This window comes from Meriones unguiculatus, chromosome 7 (assembly GCF_030254825.1).
Source record: "Meriones unguiculatus strain TT.TT164.6M chromosome 7, Bangor_MerUng_6.1, whole genome shotgun sequence".
Taxonomy (NCBI): Eukaryota; Metazoa; Chordata; class Mammalia; order Rodentia; family Muridae; genus Meriones; species Meriones unguiculatus.
Window position 1 is genome coordinate 82,940,322 of NC_083355.1, and position 25,209 is coordinate 82,965,530.

The 25,209-nt window shown below is 43.3% G+C and overlaps 1 protein-coding gene across 3 annotated transcripts in view; it reads left to right on the forward strand.

Annotated features, from left to right (window-relative positions):
• Positions 1 to 25,209, forward strand: part of Syne2 (spectrin repeat containing nuclear envelope protein 2) — a 302,588-nt gene that overhangs the window by 91,171 nt on the left and 186,208 nt on the right. For all 3 annotated transcript variants that reach the window (XM_060387664.1, XM_060387667.1, XM_060387666.1), the window contains exons 14-29: positions 1,111 to 1,273; positions 3,051 to 3,129; positions 3,631 to 3,818; positions 4,692 to 4,856; positions 6,337 to 6,459; positions 8,673 to 8,825; positions 12,773 to 12,931; positions 13,207 to 13,380; positions 15,732 to 15,866; positions 17,754 to 17,912; positions 19,837 to 20,048; positions 20,182 to 20,272; positions 21,000 to 21,118; positions 21,875 to 22,001; positions 22,792 to 22,949; positions 24,435 to 24,582. In XM_060387664.1, coding sequence (XP_060243647.1) covers positions 1,111 to 1,273; positions 3,051 to 3,129; positions 3,631 to 3,818; positions 4,692 to 4,856; positions 6,337 to 6,459; positions 8,673 to 8,825; positions 12,773 to 12,931; positions 13,207 to 13,380; positions 15,732 to 15,866; positions 17,754 to 17,912; positions 19,837 to 20,048; positions 20,182 to 20,272; positions 21,000 to 21,118; positions 21,875 to 22,001; positions 22,792 to 22,949; positions 24,435 to 24,582 — 2,353 coding nt within the window. The remainder of the gene's footprint in view (positions 1 to 1,110; positions 1,274 to 3,050; positions 3,130 to 3,630; positions 3,819 to 4,691; positions 4,857 to 6,336; positions 6,460 to 8,672; positions 8,826 to 12,772; positions 12,932 to 13,206; positions 13,381 to 15,731; positions 15,867 to 17,753; positions 17,913 to 19,836; positions 20,049 to 20,181; positions 20,273 to 20,999; positions 21,119 to 21,874; positions 22,002 to 22,791; positions 22,950 to 24,434; positions 24,583 to 25,209) is intronic.

Genomic DNA, 25,209 nt, shown 5'->3' on the forward strand with positions numbered 1-25,209 from the left:
TCTTGATGACCACACCTTCATGCTTTGCAATGGCGACATACATGCTCATACATCCCGTGGCACTGAGCAGCAGACTCCTGTGATGGGGGGCCTCGTCTTTCTGAGGTTGCTTAGGCTCATGACAGTCTCCCTGTCCGTGAGTCACAAGGACATTAGATCAAGGCCGAGGGGGTATAAGTGCATTTTTACAGAGTGAAAATAGGGGACGGGGAGGTGATTCATCAGTTATGAACCCTGGTTATGCAGTCATGATGCTCAGTTTGGATCCCAGTACTTGTGTAACAACCCTGGGGTCCCGTAGGTACTCTAACTGCAGCTCTGTGGGACCGAAGTCTCTTTCCTGGCCCCTTTGTGCATAGCCATCTATACTCACACATGTGTGCACATATACTCATGAAGATACACGTAGACGTGAGTAAATAAAATAAATCTTTTTTATAAGGGCTGAGTGAGCAAGAACACCGCTCCTACAGAGGACCCAGGTTCAGTTCCCCAGGAACCTATGTTGGGTTTCTCACAACCATCTACAACTCTAGCTCCAGGGGAATCCAACACCTTCTTCCGGCCCCTTTAGACACCTGCACCCACACAGACAGACAGACAGAGACAGACAGACGCATACACCCCCCCCATCAACAATCAGCAACATAAAAGCTTTAAAAACACACGTTATTAGTCTAGAAGTCATTTAACTGGAGGTCATCCACACCATCTTTTCTCTTCTCTTTACTCTTAAGTGGCTTACTGCAATAACAAGAAAAGGCTAGTCCTTCATGATGAAAGTGTCTTCATGTGTAAGCTTTAAAAAATTGTAGCTGTATCAAATTACATAGACAGTTTTAAACTCTGAGATATTTTGTTCCTTAAGGGTATTCTTACAGGATTTCTCAATAAGGGAGTAATTTCTTCAGAGAGTGTTCTGTTACATTTTTAACTGAGAAATGGTTGCTCTATATCCCGCACCCCCTCTTGAGGATACATTGTGCTTCATTGAGGATACATTGGGTTCCATGTGCTTGAAAAGGAAAATTAAATCACGGTATTTTTTTTTTTTTAATGCCAAACAGATTTTTGATACTCCATCAATTCTAAAACCTGCTTGTTTTCCAGAATCAACAACATTTTGGGTAGCAAATTCATCCCGCTGCTGGAGTTTCACGACTCCAGGTGCTCAGTTCTTGCTCTGCTAGATGAAGCGAAGGCAAAGTTGGACACTTGGAACGTGGCGTACGGGAACAAGGAGTCCGTGGAAGTCCTCCTGGAAGACTGGCGTGTGAGCTGCTGCAGTCTGGGCCTGGGCATCGGCTCCGCTTGTTCTGGATTAGCTTTGGAATTCTTCTCATCTAGGCTTGGGTTTTTGTTGCTAGGGGTCATTAGCTTCAGTGTTTCTGCAGGAAAAACATCAGTGGTGGTCAAGTAAGAAAGCAAGGGTTGCTGGGTTCAAGATGGAGTCAGGCGGTTATGGCTTCCTGTGGTCTTGTGTTTTTCTCCACTACGAGTCTTTTCTTTCACTCACATTTTTTTTTTCATGCTTATTTTTCTTCTTTGGTTTATGCTTTCATTCAGCAGTTAACTTTTCTTTGAAAACTTTGGTCTTAGCCTCTCAAGTTTTATTAAAAAAAAAAAGATAATTTAAATTATGTTGATTTGTTGGTGGCTGAGGCTGCATGATGCATGTGGAGGTCAGATGACAGACTGTGGGAATCAGTTCTCTTCTTATGTCATGTGGGTCCCAGCGAGTGAACTCTGACCTTCAGGCTTGGTGGCAAGTGCCTTTGTGTACTGTGGAGCCATCTTACTTCCCTTAGCCCAACTTTGAATAGAAAATGGCCTAGATGTCTTAGAGAAAAACATGTTTAAATATAGGTGTGTCCATGCAGAAATGCAAATGGAATTACCACAAAAACACCCGTGTTACTGTTAGCTTTTAACCTTCCTTTTTTTTTTTTTTTTTTCCTTTCCTTTCCTTTTGGGGATGGAAGGTGAGGGGTCTTGAAAAATCCAGAATTGTAAGTTTCAGAGGAAAATGGAAAAGAATGATGAGGACATATTTATAATTCATTATTTAAATACTGTGTGCTCCCAAATTGGAGGCAGCATTCTGTACTGGGCTAGGTTTTGTTTATATGTAACATATATAGAATAATGATATATATAATTGTTTGCCTTTTCTGAAGTTTTGGGGGCTTTGTTGTTGTTGTTTTTTTTTTTTTTTTTTTTTTTGTTTAGTTTTGTTTTTAGAGACAGGCTGGCCTTGAACTCACAGCAATCTGTCAGTTTCTGCCTCCCTGAGTACTGATATTAAAAGCATAGGCCCCCATGCCCAGCTAGTTTTCTGTTTTGGGGGGGCTTTTGTGTGTTCATTTGTATTTTTGAGATAAAGTCTTATGTGGCGAGGTTGGTCTCAAACTGATTACAGTAGTATGCCACCATGCCCAGCTTTGGATTTATGTTTTTCTATTTCAATAATCACAGTAGTTTGCTGGTAAAAATAAATAAATAAATAAATAAAAACAAAAACAAGCGTATAGTAAACAGTGAGTTTAGAGTCAGCTCTGAGTTAGCTCCGTGTTTTTCCATAGCTGACTTAGGTAATAGTAGTTTCATAGCCATTTCTGGGCAGGTGGGGATAGCTCCTGAAAAAGTAACCTAATGTAGCTAAGGAAGACTTATTAATATAAATAAAACCCCTGAAACAAAAGCAGTTGATATAGCTAAACTATGTTACTGAAGCAGGTGACGTAGAAGATTCTGGATTTGCTCTGAGTGATGGGTTCCCCCTTTCCCAACAAGAGAAAGCAATGTGAAGTCACATGACCATGCTAAGCTAACTCTGCAGCGACAGCTCTGTGTCACCGTACACTCACTTCTAAGTCGTAGCCACCCTTCACGAGCTGCTTCTTTCATTTCTGCTACTGCAGTGTTAGCATTTTAGCATACTCAAAAATTTTTGTCAATTCTGCCCCTTAGTGACATTATATACCAGCAGCTGGGCTGCTTGGTACATTTTCAAAAGTAAAACCGTCATTATTTATTCCTCTCCTTTGCAGGAATTTATTGAAGAGAAAAAGTTCCTCACTCAACTTGATACTTCTTTTCAAAAGTGTGAAGAAATGTGTAAGAGTTTGGGTAAAGTATCCAGTTGCTTTTTAATGGGATGGCCATCATTTCAAGATGACATTTGTTTTACTTTAATGGTTTGGAAATTAACTTTTCTCTCCCAAAAGATTTCCATTTATTTATTTATTTATTTATCTATCTATCTATTTATTTATTTATTTTATTTATTTATTTAATGTGTATGAGCGCTCTATCTGCATGTACACCTGCATGCCAGAAGAGGGCAACAGATCTCTTCATAGATGGTTGTGAGCCACTATTTGGTTGCTGGGAATTGAACTTAGAACCTCTGGAAGAGCAGTCAGTGCTCCTCACCTCTGAGCCATCTCTCCACAGCCCAGAAATGAACTTTTTTTTTTAAAAAAATGTATGCTTTTCTTGGAAATTTTTTCTTTTGCTTTTCAGATCGTTTGGGAACATGCTCATTTATCAGACCATGCAAATAGTTTTCTTAGTATTACTTCTAAATAAAAGTTTTTTAAGACTGTATTTTTTGTTTTGCCGATGTAGCTGGAGAATGTGAGAGTATTAAAGAGGAGTGTGGGACGTTGGGAAAGGTCGTTCACACGTACAGAGAGCGCATACATGACACGAAGGCCATGCTGCAAAGAGTCCTGGCGTGTTGGGCAGCTTACGAGGAGGACCTCCCTCTACTGAAGGCGTCTTTTGAGGTGACAAAGAAGGAAGAGATTAAAGAGGTATTGGAAATCAACGGCACTGTCCCGGTTTTATGTTTTATTTTTAGAGATTGGCTATGTAGACCAGGCTGGCTTTGGACCTCAGGATTCACCTGCCTCTGCCTCTCCAGTTCTGGGATTTAAGGCATGCATTACGATGCCCGGCTAGATTTAAATTTTTGTTTGTTTGGAGGCCCATTTTTACTCCTAAGTTAAGTGTCTACAAAGGAGTGAATATATATCTGCTAGAAAATCCTTCAAGGTCTTGGGAAGAACTTAGTTTTTTTACTAATGTAATTGTCAGTATTTCCTTCACATTGTTTGTTTATAGACACATACATTTGCATAAATAATATAGCTTCAAACCTCTGCTGAGATGCCCTGGGCTGCCAGGGATCTCGCAAGAGACTGTTTAGTCTTGAAGGTCGCTTGGTAGCATCTGTCACTTAGACACTGTGACACTTTTAAGTTGTTGGACTAGATGACTTAAATAATTCTTGGCCTTGGGACTAAATGAAACCAGTACCAAGGCAGTATGGCTTTCACTGAAACCAGCCCCAAGGCGGACATATTCTCTATTGAAATCAGTACCAAGGCGGTATGGCCTCTGTTGATCAAATGAGTCTGGGAAACTCTGTTAGTTCATCAGGCACTTAGACAGATCGACCGGGCACTTCTGAAGACTCCGGGGCCAGGATCAGGATCAGTACTGGGCACCTGCCAGGCAGCAGTGTGAGGCAACGAGCTGGGAAGTTCCCTAAGAGGGAAGGAAGTCAGTGTCTCTGCAAAAGCCTTCACACTCAGTCTTGCTGAGAATGCTCCTCGGGAGAGATGTAGGATGGAAATTAGAAATACAAATACAAAACCATTCCTGTTGCTTTATATGTTATGTAGGTTCCCTTTGAGACCCTCTCCCAGTGGAATGCGAAATACACTTCTCTAAACGAGGCGGGGAGTTTCCTCATTGAAGTCAGCAGTGGCGAAGTTGGGTCGTCTGTTTCCAAAGAACTGAGAAGGCTGAATAAAAGGTGGCGAAAGTTCATCACAAAAACTCCACTCGTAAGTTCTTGCTTCTGGTAACAGCTTTCTGGGCCTATAACCCACATACGTCTGCAGTTCGGTCATGAATGCAAATTGGCAACTAACAGATTCACAGTTGTGCAGCCATCGACACAGTCAGTCTTTTTTTGGAGTATGTGGTATCTGTGCATACTTCCTCATGCATGTAGGTGTGTGTGTGGTGTACGTGTGTGTGTGTGGGTGTGACCTGTTGCCCACATTACTTTTGAGACAAGCTCTCTCACTGAACTGGAGCTCATCAGCTGACTAGCCTAGCTTGCAGCGAGCCCCCCAACCCCGTCTGTCACCCCTTAGCACTGGGACTGCAAAAGCCCACCACTCTACTTGGCTTTCCTATGGGGGCTGGGGACCTGAACTCGGGTCCCCACTCTTGCTGGGCTGCCAGTTTTGGAACACTGTCATCGTTTCACGAAGATGACCGGCACCTATAGCTTCCGTCAGTGTTTCTTCTCCATCCTCCCAGCCCCAGGTGACCACCGGTCCACTTCCTTTGTCTATAGATTTGCTGTCTGGGGCTTTTCCTACAAATAGAATTGTATGTGCTGCCTTGCGAGGCTTAGTGCCCTTGGCACAAAGCTTTGAAGGCTCATAGGTTCATGAGTCTTCAGATGTGCTATGCAGCTGCACTTCATTCCTTTTCATGGGAGAGTAGAAGCCTGTTGTATGAATATGCCAGGTCTTAGTTGCTTAGCCATCACGTGATGCACACTTTGGCTCTTTCCGCTGTGTGTGGCCACTGTAGTTATGTAGGCATTTTAATTTCTTTGGGCACCTACATATTGAAGAAAATTTTAATATTTGAGCCTTTTCTAATATATGCCTGAGTTCCTTTACCAAAAATATAAGCAGTGTTTTACCAATCCAAGCTCATCAAGAGTCTAATTATTTGTCTTTATGTTAATATTTATCATAAAACACAAAACATAATATTTATAATAATTTAATATTTATATAAACATTTATATAAATATTTTAAAAATATTTATAATAAAAATTTTTTAATTACTCTTTTACTTGTTCATAACAATTTTTTAGATTTTTGTTGTTGTTTTAGAGACAAGGTTTCTCTGTGTAGCCTTGGCTGTCCTGGACTCCCTTTGTAGACCAGTCTGGCCTCAAACTCATAGCGATCCTCCTGCCTCTGCCTCCTTGAGTCCTGGGATTAAAGGCTGCACTACTCTGCCTGGCTTTCTTAGATATGTTTAGTAGACAATTTTTGTGTGTTTGTGATGAACTCTCTATATAAGCTGAGAATAGCTTTGTGCACCTGGTTCTCCTGCTGGGATTACAAGTGTGCACCTCCCCCCCCCCCCGTCATTAATACACATTTCACAACACTGATGATGAATTATATACCTTAAAAGTATATTTAACTATTTTTATACTTACTATTTTTGACATATATTTTATCAAAGAAATAGCAACATGAGCACGAAACTTATAAATCTAATTTTAATAGGAACTGAAAGCGCCACTTATGAAAATTCAGAATCAGGCCCCTGGGGACAGCTCTGGAAGAGTTCTGTCTATGGAATCAGCTATGTCAGCAGAACCTGGTGAAAATCATGGTGAGGACATAAAGGTAAGGTGGGTATAATTTGGACACGCACACAGGAATGAGACAGCTTCGCTGCTTTTTTCTTAGGAGAGGGCCGGTTGGGACAATGGGAAGTGTCTGCCTTGCTAGATAACAGTCTTGGCACTGTTGTTGATTAAGGAAACACTGTAGTGGGTCCACTCTGTGCTTCTGTGCCAATAATAGCAGACTCCTGCCTGGTGCCAATCAAGTTTCTATTTTTCCTGGAGGACTTCTGACTAGTGCTTGATAATTCTCCACCAGGTGTGTCCAACCTGCTGGCAGCTACAAAGTTTATGTTCAAGCAAATGGCAGTGGAGTTACACAAACAAACAAACACCAAAAGGCAAGACAATGTAATGTTACAATTTTGTCTTGGGCCGTCCCATAGTTCTCTTTGGCCACGTGGGGCCCGTGGGCCACAGGTTAGACATAGCTGGCAACTTGCAAGCTTGGCTGCTCACCAAGATCTCTTTTGTGTTGCCTACTTCCTGTGGGAAGGAAGAAAGTATAGCTAATATTCCTGTTTCGACGGGCAGCTTGGAGGACAGATTGTAAGACTATGGAAAGGGAACACGAACTAAAGTAAAATCATACGTGTGTAGCCGTAACACCCACAGCCGTACCCCGAAACCAGCCAGGTCACCTTATGTAAGTGATTTTGGCCGCCTTTAGCTAGCTGGCAGAGGAATGCTGATCTTCTCGGTAATAAGAATAGCTAATGGGTGGAGAGATGGAGAGATGGCTTCGGGGTTAAGAGTGTTGGCTATTCTTGCATGCAGAGGATCCAGGCTCAGTTCCCAGCACCACCTGATGGTTCGCAACTGTCTGTAACCCCAGTTCCAAGGGGTCAACACTCTCTTCTGATTTTTGAAGGCACCAAGCACACACAAGGTGTACAAACATACATACGGGCAAATTCTGACACACAGAAAATAAAAAGTTATTTAAAAAAATTTTTTTTTAAAAGAAGAAAGAATGCCTGGTGGACAAAGAGCACGATGATGCCTTGACTTGTCCGGCATGCAGGAGGCTAGGGTTTGTCTGTACCACAGCATGGAAAAAAAAAAAAAAGAATGTAATCAAAGAAAATCTAAAAGGATTCTAATTTATGTGATATACATTAAAATACAAATCTCCATACCCTTAAAATGTTTAGATATATGCTTGTGTGTGTGTGTGTGTGTGTGTGTGTATGTGTGTGTGTTGGGCCAGGTCCTCTCTGTGTAACCCTGGCTAGCCTTGAACTCACTGAGCAGTCCAGGCTAGTCTCAAACTCAGAGAGATCCTGCGTTCTGGGATTAAAGGCAGGTGCCACCGCACCTAGCCAAAACCAACTTTGAAGCTGTGGCTTGTGCGAAGCTATACGACATCAGCCTATAGAATATTGAGAGACTGTTATGAAATTTCGTCTAAGCCTCCCTCATTATTTTAAAACTATGTATGTATGTGTGTATGTATGTGTGTGACAGAGCCTTGCTGCGTAGCCCAGGCTGACCTCAAACTCACAGCAATCCTTTTGCCCTAGCCTCTCGAGTGCTAGGATTACAGACATGTATTGCCGTACCTAGTGTATCCATTCCTACTTTTTTCCTATATAACCCAGGTTGCTCTCGACCTTACAATCCTATTTCTGAATGCTGGACGACTGAATGCTAGGATTAGAGGTGTGTGACGCCATGCCTGGCTCTGAATTTCTTTTTTGATGATACTGTATAAGTCCTGTTAGTTAACAGCTACATCTCTTTGTTTGTGAGTTTTAGACACGTTTATTCAGATTAGTGTTCCTTATAAAATGAGATGATATCGTCTGGCTGACAGAGAGGATGTAATTAAAATAGCAGGCACGATCGAGCTCCTCATTTGTAAAGTGATGCATGCTTTCATACGATCAGTGTCCAAACCAGGTCTTAACATCACAAACGCGCACTTGTGTGCAGACCAAACATATCACAGTAGCTCTAACACAGAGCCTGCTAGCTCTGCTGTCTGAGTCTGTGTCAGGATGTTTGCCCGGGATGGTCACACAGGGGCAGAACACCTAATACATTTCTGATCCATTAGGAATGAGTACCTAATGTGTTTCTCTGTCCCTGTCATTAAGCAAGCACTCTGTAACTTGCTGTTAAACTCCTACTCTTTAAGACCGTGATAGGATTTTAAACAACGTTTCCGTATCGCAATGATAGCTTCTTGAGTGATAGTTTTGGGTGTTGTAGGCTGTGGGAAGGCCAGCTGGACAATTGAAAGTGAACGAAGAGGTTGAGAGGCTCATCAAACAGGTGAAAGCGTGGGAGGCTGAAACCAAATCCGTCCTGGATCTCCATCGCCGTGGAGCTGATGCAGATGGCTCGCAGGTGGACACATTGCAGGTACGACTGTGATCAAGTTCCAGAAGGCGTATTCGTGGTTGGAAACCTGACGTGGGCTTGAGTTTTAAGATAAACAACATTAAATTAAAGAGTAAGGAGCCTGCCTTTAATTTCCCTTCCTGAGGAAGTTTAATACGGCATGGATCCCAATCACCGATTCCTCTTCAGTGAAGGTGCTTGGAACGCCAAGGTTTTGACTGGTTTTCCTGCCCGTAGCATGGGGATTGATGAGGGCACTGAGTCTCTGGTGGCTCACCACAGTGGGGACAAGAATTACGTAAGCTGTACCTTCAAAGTTCTTCCTGTCTCACTGGTGGAGAGGTGACTGTCATGTTTGAGCTCCTCTCTGCACCCATTTTCAAGAAGTTGATGCAGGTGAGAGGCCATGAGGCGCAGGCGTGTCTGGCTATGACCTAGGATAACTGAGGATTTTTACTGAGCTCAAGCACAGCCCTGACACCAGTGGAGTGTGCCATAGTTGTGCTAAGGTGGGAAGCTGGCAGAATAAAGGAGCGCCTGTGTAGTTTTCTACATCTGTATTGCTGGAAAGGTCTATAGCTCAGCGTGTGATATCTTCTCTGTTTGTGACAGTGATAACTTTAATAGTTTGAAAACAGTATTCTTACGAAGTAACATGTAACATTTAAAGAACTGACTTTATCTGCTTTTTTTTTTTCCTTTTTCCTAATTTCATTGTTTGAAAATTTAGGTAATCTGCAGTCTGTTTCAGCGAAAGAAAGGAAATAGGTATCAAATATTAAACAGATTTTTAAAGCATAATTTTAAGTTAAAAAAAACTACACTCATTTACGTCATGGGGGGTGGGGCATGTCACATTGCGCACGTTGAGGTCAGAGGGTGACCTGCAGGAACTGGTTCTCTTCTTAAACCGCGGCGTCCAGGGGATTAAACTCAGATCATCAGGCATGGTGGCCAGCACCCTTATCCACCGAGCCATCTTGCTGGCTTTAGAGTATGATTTTTTTTCCCCATTTCAAATTATTTTACATTAAAAAAAAAACAATAGCAATGATCCTTCTTATAAACAGTAAGAATATAATCATGTTGTCATCACTTCAGTCACTGGAGTGTTCAGTAAACTCTGTCCTGTCAAAATGGTAGGTCATAGATGATTTTAACATAGTAAAATATATTTATTAATGTACTTTAATATATATGTTCTATATTTTAATATAGATAATATATTAAATATATTTTATGATATATTTATATAGTTCATATATGCTTTAATAACATATGTATTTATTATATTATTGTGTATAATATTTTGTATAAAATATTATATTTATATATTAGTTATATTATATAGCATTTATATAAATATAACATTTATATAATGTCTATTTTATATAATTATATATAAAATATAGCACGTATAATTTAATATATCTGATCTGTATCTATTTTATGATCTTTATATCATGATCATATATATATATATACATATATATATATATATACATATATATATAATATGTGGGAGCTGGGTGAGGCAGAACTCATGTAGTCAGGCTGGCCTCACAGGCCTGAACTCCTGATCCCTCCTGACTACACCCAGATCAGGAGTTTAGGAATATGGAATATCAGAATAAGGAATATGGGGTACACCACCAGGCCTGGCCAGAAGATGCATTTTCAGTGTAAAGGCCTGTACACGGTATGGGCGCTCTGCTTGTGTTTTAAAACCAGAGCTGTGCTTTCATAGCTTATACTTCTGTATCCACGGGACAATGTCTGTGAGCAGAGAAAGAGAACTTACGGGGTGGCTTGGCCCTGCACTGTACTCAGTTTCTGGCACAGACACATAAATACTTTAAAAGTCCAGTGATCAGGTGACAGCTGAGCGGGTAGGCTGGAGAAAGGGCCCTTTTCCTCACGCACTATGCCTTTCTATGATGGGAGCTCACTTGTGACTTGTATATAATTAAAAAGAGAAACAAGTCAGAATTAGGAGTGAACGTTCTAATTTTATAAAAATAAAATCTCCACTGTCCTGCTACACGAAAACCAGTCCAAGTGGCCTGCGCTTGCTGGTGTCCAGACTGGTATCTGATTTACCACACCCATCCAGCCTGCTCTTGAGGTACAATTAACTTTCTTACGAGAACTTGAAAGCTTGGAAGTCATTATTTACATGGAAGATCAAATTATCTTTTATGTGCTTATTAAATATGTAACTGTATTATACGCTTTTTATGTCAGAGTTTTATTTGGAGTTTACCTTTTTTTTGGGGGGAGTTGTGTGTGTGTGTGTGTGTGTGTGTGTGTGTGTGCATATGTATGTGTGTGTTACTGGGGATTGTACCTATGGCCTTGAACATCCTAGGCCGGCACCTGCTACAAATTCCCAGCCCTTTTCATACTTTTTAGCATTAAGAACGCATCTCACTACATTGACCAGACTAGCCTTGAAGTTACTCTGTAACCAGGTGACCTCTACCTCTCCTTGTTGTTTGGCTGGGCTTGCAGCCCCCAGGCTGGGCCTTTCTGGATTTTCTTAATGAATTACATAAGCTCTCTGAACTGTGATCTATTTTCACTCCTGTGGCAAATGTTCTCACTGAATCATTGACCTTTTAGTAGCTGGTTTTACAGAAGAAGCACGTATATTTTTGTAGTCATCTCTTTCTCTACCTGAACTCCTAAATACAGACTGCATCCAGGATGCAGGCTGGTTTTCTTGGGGAATTTGTTCTTCATCAAGGCCTCATATTTTACATATCACCTTTTGATCCATCTGGAATTTACTTTTGTGTGTTTTAAAACAGTTCTTAAAAGATTATTTCAGTAGTCATTTTCTCTTGTAACATTTATTGAATTCCCTTCAAGTTTGACTAAGAATAATTTAATTTTTAAAAGTTGCTATTCTCCTTTAGTTCCTTTTTATTGGCATTGCATTTAACTCTTTTTTATTTTATTGGAATGCTTATAAAGAGTATTCCATGAAAGATCTTGTCAGAATCTGATTGTGTTAATATATTTCAAATGTTTTTCTTATTTAAAAATTTTAAGATTTATTTTTTAAAGACTTATTCTTTTTTTTTTTTTTTTTTTGGCTGTCCTGGAACTTACTATGTAAACCATGCTGGTCTCAAATTCACAGAGATCTTCCTGCCTTTGTCTCCCAAATGCTGGGGTTATAGTCATGTACCACTACACCTAGCAAGATTTGTGTGTGTGTGTCTGTGTGTGTATCTGGGGGGGTTGAGCACATACCTGTGATGACAGAAAAGAGGGTATTGTCCTCTGAGGCTGGAGTTGCAGGCAGTTATTAGCCATCTGATGTGGATATAGGGAACCAAACTCAGGTCTTCTTCAAGAGCAGTAAGTGCTCTTTACATCAGTGCCAATTCTCCAACCCTTATTCATTTATATTTTGAGGTAAGGTCATTTATATTCCAGGTTGGCCTCGAACTTGCTGTGGGCCAAGGATGACCTTGAACTTCTGATTCCGCCTTTATCTGCCCATGGCTGGGATTACATCTGTGCTCCATCGCACCTGATTTTACATCTTGTTCTTTGTGGATGGGACTCAGCTTCCTGCATAGGAAGCAAGCACTATTCTAACTGAACCACATCCCAGCCTAAAAAGGTGTTCTCAAGTGCTGGAGAGATGGCTCAGAGGTTAAGAGCACTGGCTGTTCTTCCAAAGGTCCTGAGTTCAATTCCCAGCAACCACATGGTGGCTCACAGCCATCTATAATGGGATCTGGTGCTCTCTTCTGGCAGGCACTCAGGTATAGATGCAGATATAATACTGTATAAATAATAAATCTTTAGAAAATGTGTTTTTAAGAAGAGTATTTTTTTAGAGTACAAGTTTGCCTCATTCCTGATAAACAATTTCCATTCTCCAGTTTCCTGATACATGTTAGTGTGTGACTTAGAATCTGAATATTTACTGCAATCTCTGACTTGTTTTGTAGCATCTTGTTGCTAAAGGCTCTATGTATGAAGAACTCCTGGCCAGAACCAAAGATGGTTTACAGATGGATGTTCAAAGTGCTTCGAACTTGGAGTCCTTCCAAAACGTCCTCAGAGCTGGCCTTCAGGCAAAAATCCAGGAAGCTGAGGAAGGAGTCCAGGTGTCCAGTTAATGTCTTATTTAATGAATTTATTGCCGAGAACCAAGTGTTGATGGGTGGGCCAACAGAAAGGTCTGGCCTGAATCTTGGAAATATTTTGTGAAATACTAATTTTACATTATGTTTTATTTCTTTATAATTTAAAGCATATTCAATTGCACGTTTCTATGCCTGATTATAAAATATAAAAAATATTAGAAACTTTGGAATTTGGTCAGAAGTCAGCCCAGCTGTTAAATTGAGAAGGTTTTTTTTTTTTTTTTTTTCCTTTGCAGATCACCATGGTAGAGTTGTCCACTGTGTTGAAGAACTTGACTGATGAATCACAGGAGCTAGACTTGAGGCTAAAGGTGGAGGAGGCAGAAAAGGAGCTTGAGTCCTACATCGCTCGAGCTGAGCAGTTACTTGAGCAGAGAGAGCGCCCTGGTGGACTTGTTTCAAAGTACAAGGTGGGAAGTCTGTTCGCATGAGGAGCAGTTACACATGGTGCTTGGCGTGGAGATGTTTCCTTCACCGAATTACAGAGTTACTGTAGCTTGCAGAGGTTTCCCAGTGTTAGAGCTTGTTCCCCTGATAGTATTAAAAATAAGTATTCAGGCTACGAGCAGTGTGCACAGCACGGCTGAGTCCAAGATTGAGAAGAAGTTAGTTTCTCTGGCTTCTTCCTTCCTTCCTTCCTTCCTCCCTCCCTCCCTCCCTCCCTCCCTCCCTCCCTCCCTCCCTCCCTCCCTCCCTCTTTCTTTCTTTCTTTCTTTCTTTCTTTCTTTCTTTCTTTCTTTCTTTCTTTCTTTCTTTCTTTCTTTCTTTCTTTTCATTTTTTACTTGCAGAATGAGCTTATTAATTCAGTACAGCCCAAGTACCAGATTTGCTGAGGCCCTAAATGAAAAAAAAAAAAAAAAAACAAAACAGCACACAGAGACGTTTTGTTAGTTTAAAAATCTGTGAATGTAAAAGAATACTATTACTAAATTCTTTTGAGATGTTTCATAGACATACACTTATCTATGACCCAAAGACCCAATAGTATTGTTTTATGTAGAATTTGCAGGGTTTTGGTTGTTGTGGGGTTCTATTTATTTATTTATTCTTTCATTCATTCATTTATTTCTAGGTGTGTATTTGTACGTATATCTATTATGCGTAATAGTAGGTTTCGTTGTAGTATTTTCATGATGCAAATATTTTTCTCAGGCCCTTCTCAGTCCCATTGATCTTTTCTCTTCTCAATTAGTCCCCCGCATGTGTCTCTGTGTCTGTGTGTGTATATGTGTGTGTGTAAGAGAGAGTGAGGGAGAGAGAGAGCCTGGACAACTTGCGAGTGGCTCCTCCTGGAGTCTTAGAACCAAGGAGGCCGAAGCTGAAGAGGCAGGAGTTGTCAGTCACCTTTCGCCACCCAGCAGTTGGAGGCCAGCCTTAGCTGCATGAGCTTCTACTTCAGAGAAGCAAGGGCGTAAGTGGTCAGTTCATTGCTAAGGCAGATTACAGAAGAGTCTGATGTGGCCTTGTAAAGGAGAAAAGAAATTGGCCGGAGAGATGGCTCCGTGGTCAGGAGTACCGGTTTTTGTGGTGGACCTGGGTTTGGTTGCCAGGAGCCACACTGGCAGCTTATAACTCCTTGTAATTCCTGTTTTGGGGTATCCAACACCCTCCTGTGGCTTCCACAGGCGCCCGCATGCACACGGACACATACAGACAAGCAGACAGACAAACCTATGCATAAAGAAAATTAACGAAGAAACGAGGAAAAAAAAGTTGAGGTTCCTTGGTAAAGGAAAAACATCAGCTTTTGTCCCATTTTCCTCTCCTGGCCACCTTCCTTTTGGAATTTGAGGCTGGGGATTCTCAGTTTTGGACTGGGGCATGTAGTGAGGATCCATTTTCACCACAGAAGCAAGACCGTGCCCCATTGGGTACTCTCCTGACACCCTGTATTCCGTCGATGTGAATGCAGCGGGCACTTATACAAACATTAGTGTTTTTCACTTAACAAGAAGCCCCCTGGGCGGGGCCCTGGGGTTGATTCTGCATTGTGTTGTGCCTACAGTTGGTGCTCAATAAATGTATATTGTGCGAGTGAATGAATCTCTGCCCTGTTTCGTTGCCCTCTCCAGAATTTTTTCTTCTGTGGATTTTCAGCTCTTCTCAAGAACTTCCCAACCTATTTTTCTTTCTCCCATTCACTGGTTTCCTAAACCAGGTTCCTGCTGTCAGGGGAGCACGCCAGGGGAGGAGCAGAGACACAGGTCCAGCAAGTCTCTCCCAGCTGTTTACTGCAGCTCTTTCCCAGAGATGGGATTGTCCGTGGGCTAGCCTTGGGCAAGACTTTAAGTTGATGATGAGGCAATGGTGCCTCCTGGCAACACAGCATTGCTCACGCACAGAATTAAATAGCTGCCACATAAATCCAACAGTAAATGTTTGCCTTACTCTATGCTAGCTTTTCATGTTGGATATCAAGTAGGTAAAGACCTTTCCATAAAATGTATTTTGTATACTCTGAAAAAAACTCAAGATACAAAAAAATAGGTTATCAGCTTCAACTTATCACAAAATGCCTCTTGTAAATATCCACATCATCACCATTACCTTCCCCTTCTGGTTCTCCCTGCTGAAGACATACCAGATCATCTCAAAGGATCTGGCAGTTACCTTGTTTGTTTGTTTGCTTGTTTGTTTTCCAGAGCTGAGGACCGAACCCAGGGCCTTAGGCTTACTGGGCAAGCGCTCTACCACTGAGCTAAATCCCCAACCCCCAGGATCTGGCAGTATAATCAGATTTTCATGATTCTTTTTTTCCAGGAAGCTTTGGAAATTTTTAACACCAATAGTCTGGCCAAGTTTCTGCAGGCTATTGGAGAACTGAGGCGTAATGTCCCAGGTGATGCGAAGCTGCTCCTGGAAGAACGGAGGCGGGATGCGTGTGCCAAGTGGGAGGTGAGAGCCGCGTGGGCCTTGGGCTTGAGGCTCTGCTGGGCCTGTTCATCATTAGCGCTGGTCCATGACTTAGAGTAGAGGGGCTGGTCCCAGGCTTGGCCTCAACTGGTGTCTGCCTCGGGCAGCAATAATGCATTATGGATCTGAGGGCAACTAGGGGAAGAAGAGGAGAGCATACATTGCCGCTTTCTCTGCCTCTCCACAAGGTCTTCAGCAGCAGCTTCTCTTTTCCAGCACTGGAAACTCATGACTCCCTCTTCCCTGGGCTCCACAGAAGCCTCCTGCCCAGGGCTGGGAGCAGCTTTCTCCCAGTTGCTTTTCTCTAGATTGCCCTTCCCTTCTTAGTTTGACTGGGCTGGACTCTCATGCCTTAGAGCCATTTAATATCCCCAGAATAAGAGTTGAGCATCTTTCCAATTCCCTGGTTGGCTCCTGACTGAGATAATGCAGGGACATGGGTGTCCATGCCGTCAGACAGAGGGAGGGTTTGGTGGACGTAAAGCTGTGACCCCAGGCAGGCTGTAAACTTTTAGGATCCTCACTGGTAAGGTGGGGATAACACAGTTTAATTGGCAGGATTGTTACAAAGATTTGGATATGCTCAATAAGTGATAATTATATTATGAATACATGCATGTGTCTAATCAGTAGAGTCAGCTCTCCATATCTTTGGGTTCTGTGTCTATGCAGTCAACCGTGGAGTTTAAAAATATTTGAAAAAAAGACTTGTCTACTCTGAGGGTGTACAGCCTCTTTTCCCCATCCATGATTCACTAAACAAGACAGCATAGCAGGTGTTTGCATAGCATTTACATTGTATTAAGCATTATATAAAATCTAGAGAAGACTTGCGGTATATTGGAGTGTGTAGGTAATATGCAGATTGCCAGGCCACTTTCCATAAGGGACTTGCGTGTCCTCAGGTTTTAGTATCCCCAGTGGGGAGGAGTTCTGCCTCAAAGGCTATCTATGTATCTGAATTAAAAATCTATCAATGGTTTTTTTGGAATAACTTATTTTTGTTTTGTTCTTTAGACAGGGTCTCATCTGTGTCCTTGGCTGGGCTGGAATTCACTGTGTAGACCAGGCTGGCATTGAGCTCACAGAGATCCACCTGCCTTTGCCTCCCAAGAGCTGGGATTTAGGGTGTATTCCCACCATTTAAGCATTTTTTTTTAATGGGCTTTTACTTTAGAGCAGCTTTTATGTCAAAGAATCACTGCAGAGATAGGTCAGAGCGTTCTTACACAGTCTCAGCATGTGGAGGTGCTATAGTAACTAAAGCTTGTGCCTCCTCAGATCTGTGCTAGCCCCTGTAATGCTTTTTGTCTCCTCCAGGACCCCATCCAGGACACATATTTTATACATTTGTAATGTCTCCTTAGGCTCAGATGTCTTGTTTTTTTTTTTTTTGTTTGTTTGTTTTTTTGTTTTTGAGTGTGTGTGTGTGTGTGTGTGTGTGTGTGTGTGTGTGTGTAGCCTGGACTGCCCTGTACTCACTTTGTAGACCAGGCTGGCCTGGAACTCACTGTGATCCACCTGCCTCTGCCCCCAGAGTGCTCAGATCACAGGCGTGTGCCACCATGTCTGGCTTCAGATACCTTTTCTAATGTAAGTTCCTCCCAGACTGTAGCTTTTCTTTGATTTTTCTCAACAGCATTTTTCACAATTTAAAGTAAAATTTTTGTTGATAGAAAGAAAAAAAAAAAGAGCTGAGTATGTGGGTCTGGGAAGTTTGTAAACATCCGTCCCAAAGATAAAGAGGGGGAATGACCAGGCTGGGCAAGCTTGCTGCCTTCCTTTTGTTCCTTTGGTCCTTCTGTCGTAGCTAGAAAGAGTTCGGTGTCTCGTCTTCGTGTGATTAATACACCCCTTTGTTGCCTGCAGCCTCTCCATCATGGGATTTCTTTGTATATCCAACAACTGAAAATAGACATTGAAGAAGGCAAGCTCAGAGACAATATTGCAAAACTCGAGAAGCAAATCAATAAAGAAAAGAAGCTTCTCCGTAGAGGGAGGACCAGGGGCCTCACCAAGGAACACGAGGTAAAGCCACCCTCGCCCTCTGCCGTTTGCCTCTGTGTTGGGTGGCTAACCACTGTGTTCGTTCATGCCCGAGGACTGGTTGTACCGTGGAAATCATTTCAGCCCTCTCATCCCCCTGGACCTGTCAGTTACTCGGTCTGGGCTCTAGCTGGATCCTGGGATCAGTTAGATCACTGAACAGAAGTGGGAATTCTCGGCCGTGAGTCCTTGTCTCACGTTTCGCTTGTGATGGCGGGGTGACGCCTCCTCCTGAGACTGCTCTGAACTGTCAACTCTGCTGTGGTTCAGGTGTTTTTACCGGGATGCAGGGTGCTCACAGGTAGAGCTTTTGCGGACATGAGCCAGTTGAGTCAGGCAGGAACGTGGGGCCAATCTGGTGATCTCCTTTTGGTCTCCAGCCTGTTCGACTGGGTTTGTGTAGTTGATAGCGCTGAGTCCTCTTTTCCTTTCTGTTTAACTGTCAGCTTCTGTGGCTCTCACAGCGTCACCCTTCCTTGCACAGACATATAAATACTTATAAATGATATACATATATCATATATATGTACACACATATTGGCTGAAGGGAAAGCTATAGTTTTACTCTCCACCAATTTTTCCATTTTTTCCCCTATATGTCTTAGTTTTTGGAAGGGGTAGTCTACATTTTTCACTGCTTTCACGCATCTTTAGTATGCAATACCCTGTTTATGGTTGTACCAGCGTGTTCCTGTCCAGCAGCCTTCACCTTGATCTCTACGGTCCGTTCCTGCCCGGCTGGTGGCCATCACAAGTGTTGTTCAGGGACTGTAGATTCCTGTGTCTGGGATCGAACCAGTATCCTCACCTCTCAAACTTGGCTCCCTCCTCTCCTCAGCCTCGTGGTTATGAACGGCTTTGGCTGTCTCCCTGCCTCCTCCCTCAGCTGTAGTCAGTGACCGAGAGGCTGAACTACACTTGTGATGAATAGTCTTAACCACAACAATCTGCTTTTTTTGGGGGGTGATGGGGAGTAGGGGACAGTGTTGGGGTTTGAAGACCAGGGCATCAGTCACTTAAAATGGCTACTCTACCGACTCAGCCATATCCCCAGGCCCCAGAAATAGCCTTTTCAAGCACAGGTCTCATTTTCCTGGCTACAGGTGGTAACCCTCTCCCCTCTCAAGGACAGCCCTACGCTCTTTAGAAGGATCCAGGACTTTTCTTCAGTGTCTCGCCCCTGGGCGGGGCACTCCAAGAGCAGCAGGGGACCTGTGGCGTCAGAACGTTAGCTACCTGTCATGTGTTCCGTCACTGGTTGTGTTAACTGTCACCTTGACAGAAGCTGAGTGACCTGGGAGATGGATGGGGGGGGGGGTCATCTCGCTTGACTGATGTATAGGACTATTCTTTAGGCAGGGCATCCTAGGCTGTGTTAAGTGGAGGAGGTGAGCTGAGCACCCGCTTGCATTCATCCTTTGGTTTCCTGGTTGTGGGAGTGATGGGAGTGATGGGAGCAGCTCCAGCTCCTGCTTCCTGACTCTCCCCGCTGTGATGGACTGTCCTTGGAAACCGTGTGATAGCCTAAACCCTGCCTCCTTAAGTTGCCTTCGTCAGGATGTTTGACTATGTCCACAGGAAGAGAATCTCAGGCTGCCCTCCAGTCACCCTTAGAGAACGCCTCGTCCCTTGCACATCCAGCTCGGATGGCCCCCTGTGCGAAGCAGGCAGATGGTGGTGTTCTCATGATGTTACAGACCATCACCTGCATGTCAGTTACTGAACTGGGACTCTTTCAGGGCTGACTTCCTTCCTCATTGCTTTTCCCTCATCCCAGTGACCATGCTCAACTCATAGCAGACGGCCCACACCAGAGCATGCTGTCAGAGTCACCCCCCAGCCCCTGGCGTTTCTGCTCCCGATCCCCCGGCTGGAGTCCACAGCCATGCCTTCTTTTCTCCCACAGGCTTTCTTTTCTCCGGAAAGTATCGCGAGCCAGCTAGAACAGCATGTGGGGGTCTTGAGGGCGCTGTGTGAAGAGCTGACCTCACCCGAGGACCGACAAGAGCTGAGGAGAACACTCAGAGATTACGAACAGAAGATAGAGAGACTTCTGAAATGCGCTGCTGAGATCCACGTGAGCCTGCAGTCCTCCCGGGCAGGGCCACCGAAGGAGAGGTTAGTGCTTTGACATGCTTCAGAGCAAAGCAGGAAGCAGCCCTTTGCACAATCAGAGGACATCAAGTATGACCGTGCTCTGTTAGGGTCCCTGGTCCCCCCACTCTAATACGCAGTCACCATTCCTTCCTAGGGGTGCCTTGGCTACAACTGAGAACGGCAGAAGGGATGCTCACGACGAGGCACCGCGTGAGACACCAGATAACCAGCTGTCAACCGAAAAGGTGTTTAAATGAGGGTGATACAGTTCACAGCAAGATAGAAGGTTTAAGCGTCCAACCATCCCGTTCTCGTGCGCGTCGGATTAGTTATCTGATTGTCTTCATCAGTTAAGATTTCCCACTTCACCAAATGCAGGGAAGGCCCCACTCCTCAGAGAGTTAGGGTGATGCCAGCCAAAGATGTAGTGTGCCTAGCCACCTACTGAGAGTCCCAGCAGTGGGTCTGGGCAAATTCCGAAGATAGATTGTGTCCGCTGCCGTTGAGGTGGAGGAGGCTGATCTTGGGCTTCACAGACGACCCCCTAGGTTGAGATGAACGGTTCCTTTGCCTTCTCGGTAGAATGCACTTTGTTTCCCTTGGGAATCGAGTTTGCTAGATGGCTGAAGGTAGAGAAGTTGGTATTTATATAGCAGCAGGTATTGGGAAGGAATGAGGAATGCTTGTTTTTGGGGCTTTTGCTTTTGCCTGAGCCCATGACGTCTGTTGCAGAATACACACTGGGTGGCCTGGCAGAATTCCTTAATCAGTTGGAAGCCACAGTCAGCGTATCGATTGTCCTCTGTGTGAGACGGTTTTGCTCTGAGTGAAGGACCTCTCAAAGACTCATAGTCTCTTCTGATTTGGGATATAAAGAACCAGTTTTACCTCCCCGAGCAAAAAGCACTTAAGTTGTACAGACCTGTAAACGTGTTGAAGGTCTTGTCTTTACCATTTTGCATATTTGCTTAGGCAATGGGACCCATTAAGAATTTACGCCAGGTATCAGAGTTAAAGCCTCAGCAAGAAGAAAGCATTGTGGAGAAGGAAGGAAAGGATGGCAGTGCTTCTCTAAATGACCTACAGGAGAGGTAAGTTCTTTTTAAACAGTAAAGGGCCACTGAAAATCATATCATGTATGTGACAGATCATACATATGATATAGATACGTAATATGTGTGTATATATAACACACATTTATGTATGGCATGCAAGCGTGTGTGTGTGTGTGTGTGTGTGTGTGTGTGTGTGCCTGTGGGTCTTCTACTATGGGTTCTAGGAATTAAATTCAAGCCGTCAGGCCTGGTGGCTGGCACCTTTAACCACTAAGCCATCTTGATTCCCCCACCTTTAAAAAAAATTATTTGTGATGTGGGTGTGTTGGTGAGTGCATGTATATGGAAATAGAGAACAACTGACCGGAGTCCTTCCCCCATATGGGTCCTGGGGATCAAAGTCAGGTCATCAGGCTTGGCACAGGTGCCTGTAGCCATTGGTCTGCTCTACCTGCTTATATATGTGTTATGTACTTTTAAGACTTATAATTATTCTTTATACATAATAATACATAATTCTTATGAATTATTCTTTAGCTGTAATTTTGGCATGTGGCTGTAATTTAAGCAGAAATTCCTTGGGTATTTCTGCGTGCACAATTGATAATAATTTAAAACTATTTCTATCTGAGTTTCTTATTAAGTAATGTTTTAAGTTTATTTAATTTTGTTGTTGTTGTTTAGCAAACGAGAAACGGGTTTCACTGTGACATTTCCTATAAATGCATATATCCGTATCTCACTCTTTGCCCTTCCTCATACAAAGCCTCATTGCACTTGACTTTCTCCCAGGTATGATAAACAAAGGGAGATTCTTGAACGGCGCCTGCAAGACAGCAAAACCAGGGCTACCTCCGACTTTCCCAGTGAGAGTGAACGGAGCAGTTCGTGCCTGCGGGGCAAACGGAAGGAACTGCAGGTAATTTCTGAAAGCATTATTCCTCATCGTAGCAAATTACACTGCCACGAATATAGCCGTCGCAGTTCTTCGGTGGTCACACGTGTGAGGGGTCCGTTAGAGTGCCGTTCTTGCCGAGGTTTGCTTTCAAGAACCAAAGCCAGGAAAGACTTTGGTTCAGGGTCTTCATGTGTCGCCTGTGGTCTCTTCTGTTATGAGGACTATTACGGCTCGTAGGGTTTCGGGCAGGCTTAACCAAACCAAACCAAACCAAAACAAACAAACAAAAAACGATGTGTTCTTAAGCAGCAGTTCATAACTGGGCAAGATAGTGGGTACCTGAATTCCAGATGGCTGAGGCAGGGGGATTTCAGGTTCAGCTTAGGCACCACAGTGAGCTCCTATTCAATGACTAAAGTGAACAACTAGTGACTAAATGCCTGTTTTCAGTAGTTCGTTGTCTTGATCAAGTGGTCATGGCATTGGAGTTGCAGTAGTGTATGCCAGCTGTGTGCTGTTGGCAAGGGAGGGTCAGGGCTGTGGAAAAGACTTTGGAGAAGTTGTCGCATTCGACTCTATAGATAGGCACACCAGCCCGTATACCTTGTACCTCTAAATTACCCTGAGGGTTACCCAAGCATTGCCGTGCGGTCTTCCTGTTGCATGCTTTGAGTATGTTGTCGAGCCTTCGTAGTGGGGCCGTCAAGAACGGAGGTAGGCGCCCAGGGGGAGCACAGATTGCTCTCCTAGAGGATCTGGCTCGGGTCCTAGCACCCGTGACTTGGCACGCTGACTCGTTCATTTCCCTTAGGTCTTACAGGCTGACACGGATGCCTGCTGGGATGAGTTTGAGGTCGCTTCCCTGAACCTAGAAAGCCTGGTGAGCGACTCGGAGAAGGCGACGCTAGCCCAGGCGCGAGACTTCTTAAAGGGGAAAGAACACGAACTTCAAGTGCTTCTTAACGCCAGGTGCGCCTCGGACCTGACACGTTGCTGAGTGTCATCTTAAGCAAGGCTGTCACTAACTACCCTGTAATGTTTGATCACTACACTGCAATATTTTATGTGCCAACCCAGTGAGGAGCTTGTCCTGTCTCTGTCACATAAATTGAGTGACTAAGGGAATTTGTCTCGGCTCAGCCTCCAGAGGCTGTGGACCCTGGTCACTTGGTCCTGTCGCTTGAGGCTCTGGTGGTACAGAAGGTTGGGGGTGGGTGCGCATGGCAGAGAAACCTGTCCACTTGCCGGCATCCGAGACCAAATAGAGCAGCAGTTCTCAACTTGTGGGTTGCGACCACCAGAAAACACATGTTTCTGACGGTCTTAGGAACCACGACCCTGCTCAGCAGCGAAATCACAGTTAGGAAGTAGCGACGAAAAGAAATTCATGGTTGTGTATCCCCAGTGTTTCAGCAGCCAAGACTCAGTCTGTGTGTTACACACAGTGGTGCTTGGAATTATTATTATTTTTTAATTAAATTCTTATTTTTTTCACTTATGGTGCTTTGAATTATTATCAGTGGAGCCTATTTGTTGGGTCCCATTTATCTCCATTCTTCTGATAAGCAATTATACTTGTAATATGGAAATATAATGCTATAATAAAAAATATATTTTAGGTTTATTCGTCCTTAAATCCAAGTGAAATTTTGTTTTTATTCTTTTATTCCAAAGAAGAAAGTTTTGTACTTTTCAAAGAAAAGTGCTTAGCGTCAAACAGTAAATGATTAACAAAACATTTCCATTCTGCGTGGTGTCTGTTAAACTCTGCAGAATGCTTAGGTGCTGAGACATGCTGAAGAGTAGGAGAGGACCAGTGAGTCATGGCGTCTGAGGGGCTGAGGCTGTGGCTCAGGTGCTAGAGTACTTGTGGACACTCGGAACGTTGGTCCTCGTCCCAGGCACCGTGTGCAGTGGGTGGAGTGCTGCATGCCTGTAATCCTAGGATCTGTGTGAGAGGCAAAAGTGTCAGACGTTTGAAGTCATCCTGGCTGCATAGCAAGTTCCAGGCCAGCCTGGGCTGAGACCCCGCTTCAAAAAAAAAACAAAACAAAATCAAACAAACAGTCAGAACTGGAGACATAAGGTAGAGTTGTCCCAGGCCAACAGGACAATCGTTAGCCTAGGTTCTCTTAGTATATGAAATTTTGAAGGTGCGTATGAATGGAGTGTGTGTGTGATGCATCTTTATTTTATTTTTATTTAATTTTGATGGTAAAATTCAGAGCTTCCTGCTGGACAAGCAGTTTACCACTGGGCTATATCCTCATCCAACCTCTTTGGCACTTTAGGTCCGTGGGTTTGGTTTTTAATGTGATGGTCTGTACATGTCATTATATATGTAGTTTTACTGGGTGACCATTTCCTTCTTTCGGCTGAAAGGCGCGGTTGGCGTGTTTTCATAGGATAGCCTTTCGCTGTCTTTCCATCACGTTGGGTTTGTTTTCTCCCCAGAATGGAGTCACTGGAGATGGCCCTGCAGATCTTGTTACCCCTGGAGAAGGAGTGTGCTCGCCTGTGTGCCTCTGACCTGCCCTTCTGCACAGTGGCTCTCCTGGACCTGTGTCCCGTTGACATCGATGGCCTCTATCAGAACCTGCAGGTGAATAAATTCTCACAGCGTATTTACAAGAACGTCAGTTCTTCAGAGATGTTCAGACGTTCAAAGATTTTTTTAAACTTTTTTTAAATCATAGTGTAGATTTAGAGTATAAGACATGATATAAATAACTTTAATAATTTAGATTTGTTATTCATTTCTCATTTCCTTTGTTCCTTCAAGTTCAGAGGTAGGTCCCAAGAAGTAAGTATAGAGATATTTTATTTCAACTCAAAACAAAGCTTTTCTTAGGAATGTCTTCAGGAACTGAATTTCTAGATATTGGAATTAACTCAAAGGCTAAAGTTGGTATATTCTTCAATTTATTTATTCCATGTCCCATTTTAAATACTCATCCCAAATTGTCAGACAGGGCGCTTCACTGTGGGCCCATAATTGTTTTCTTTGAAGTAGTAGATCTAAATAATTGCTTTCTTTGGGGAACTCAAGCACAAGGACAGTGTTAGATAAAGAAACAGTTACCGTCAGCTCATTTGCTATTAAAATATTTCCTGATTCTGAAATAAATGTTCAGCTTTGGTTAAACTCAGCAATATTTTGGTTAGATCAAACTTAGTCAGCGCTTTGTCCTCTCGGTTGTAATTTTTGCTCTGTGTGTGTGAGAGAGAG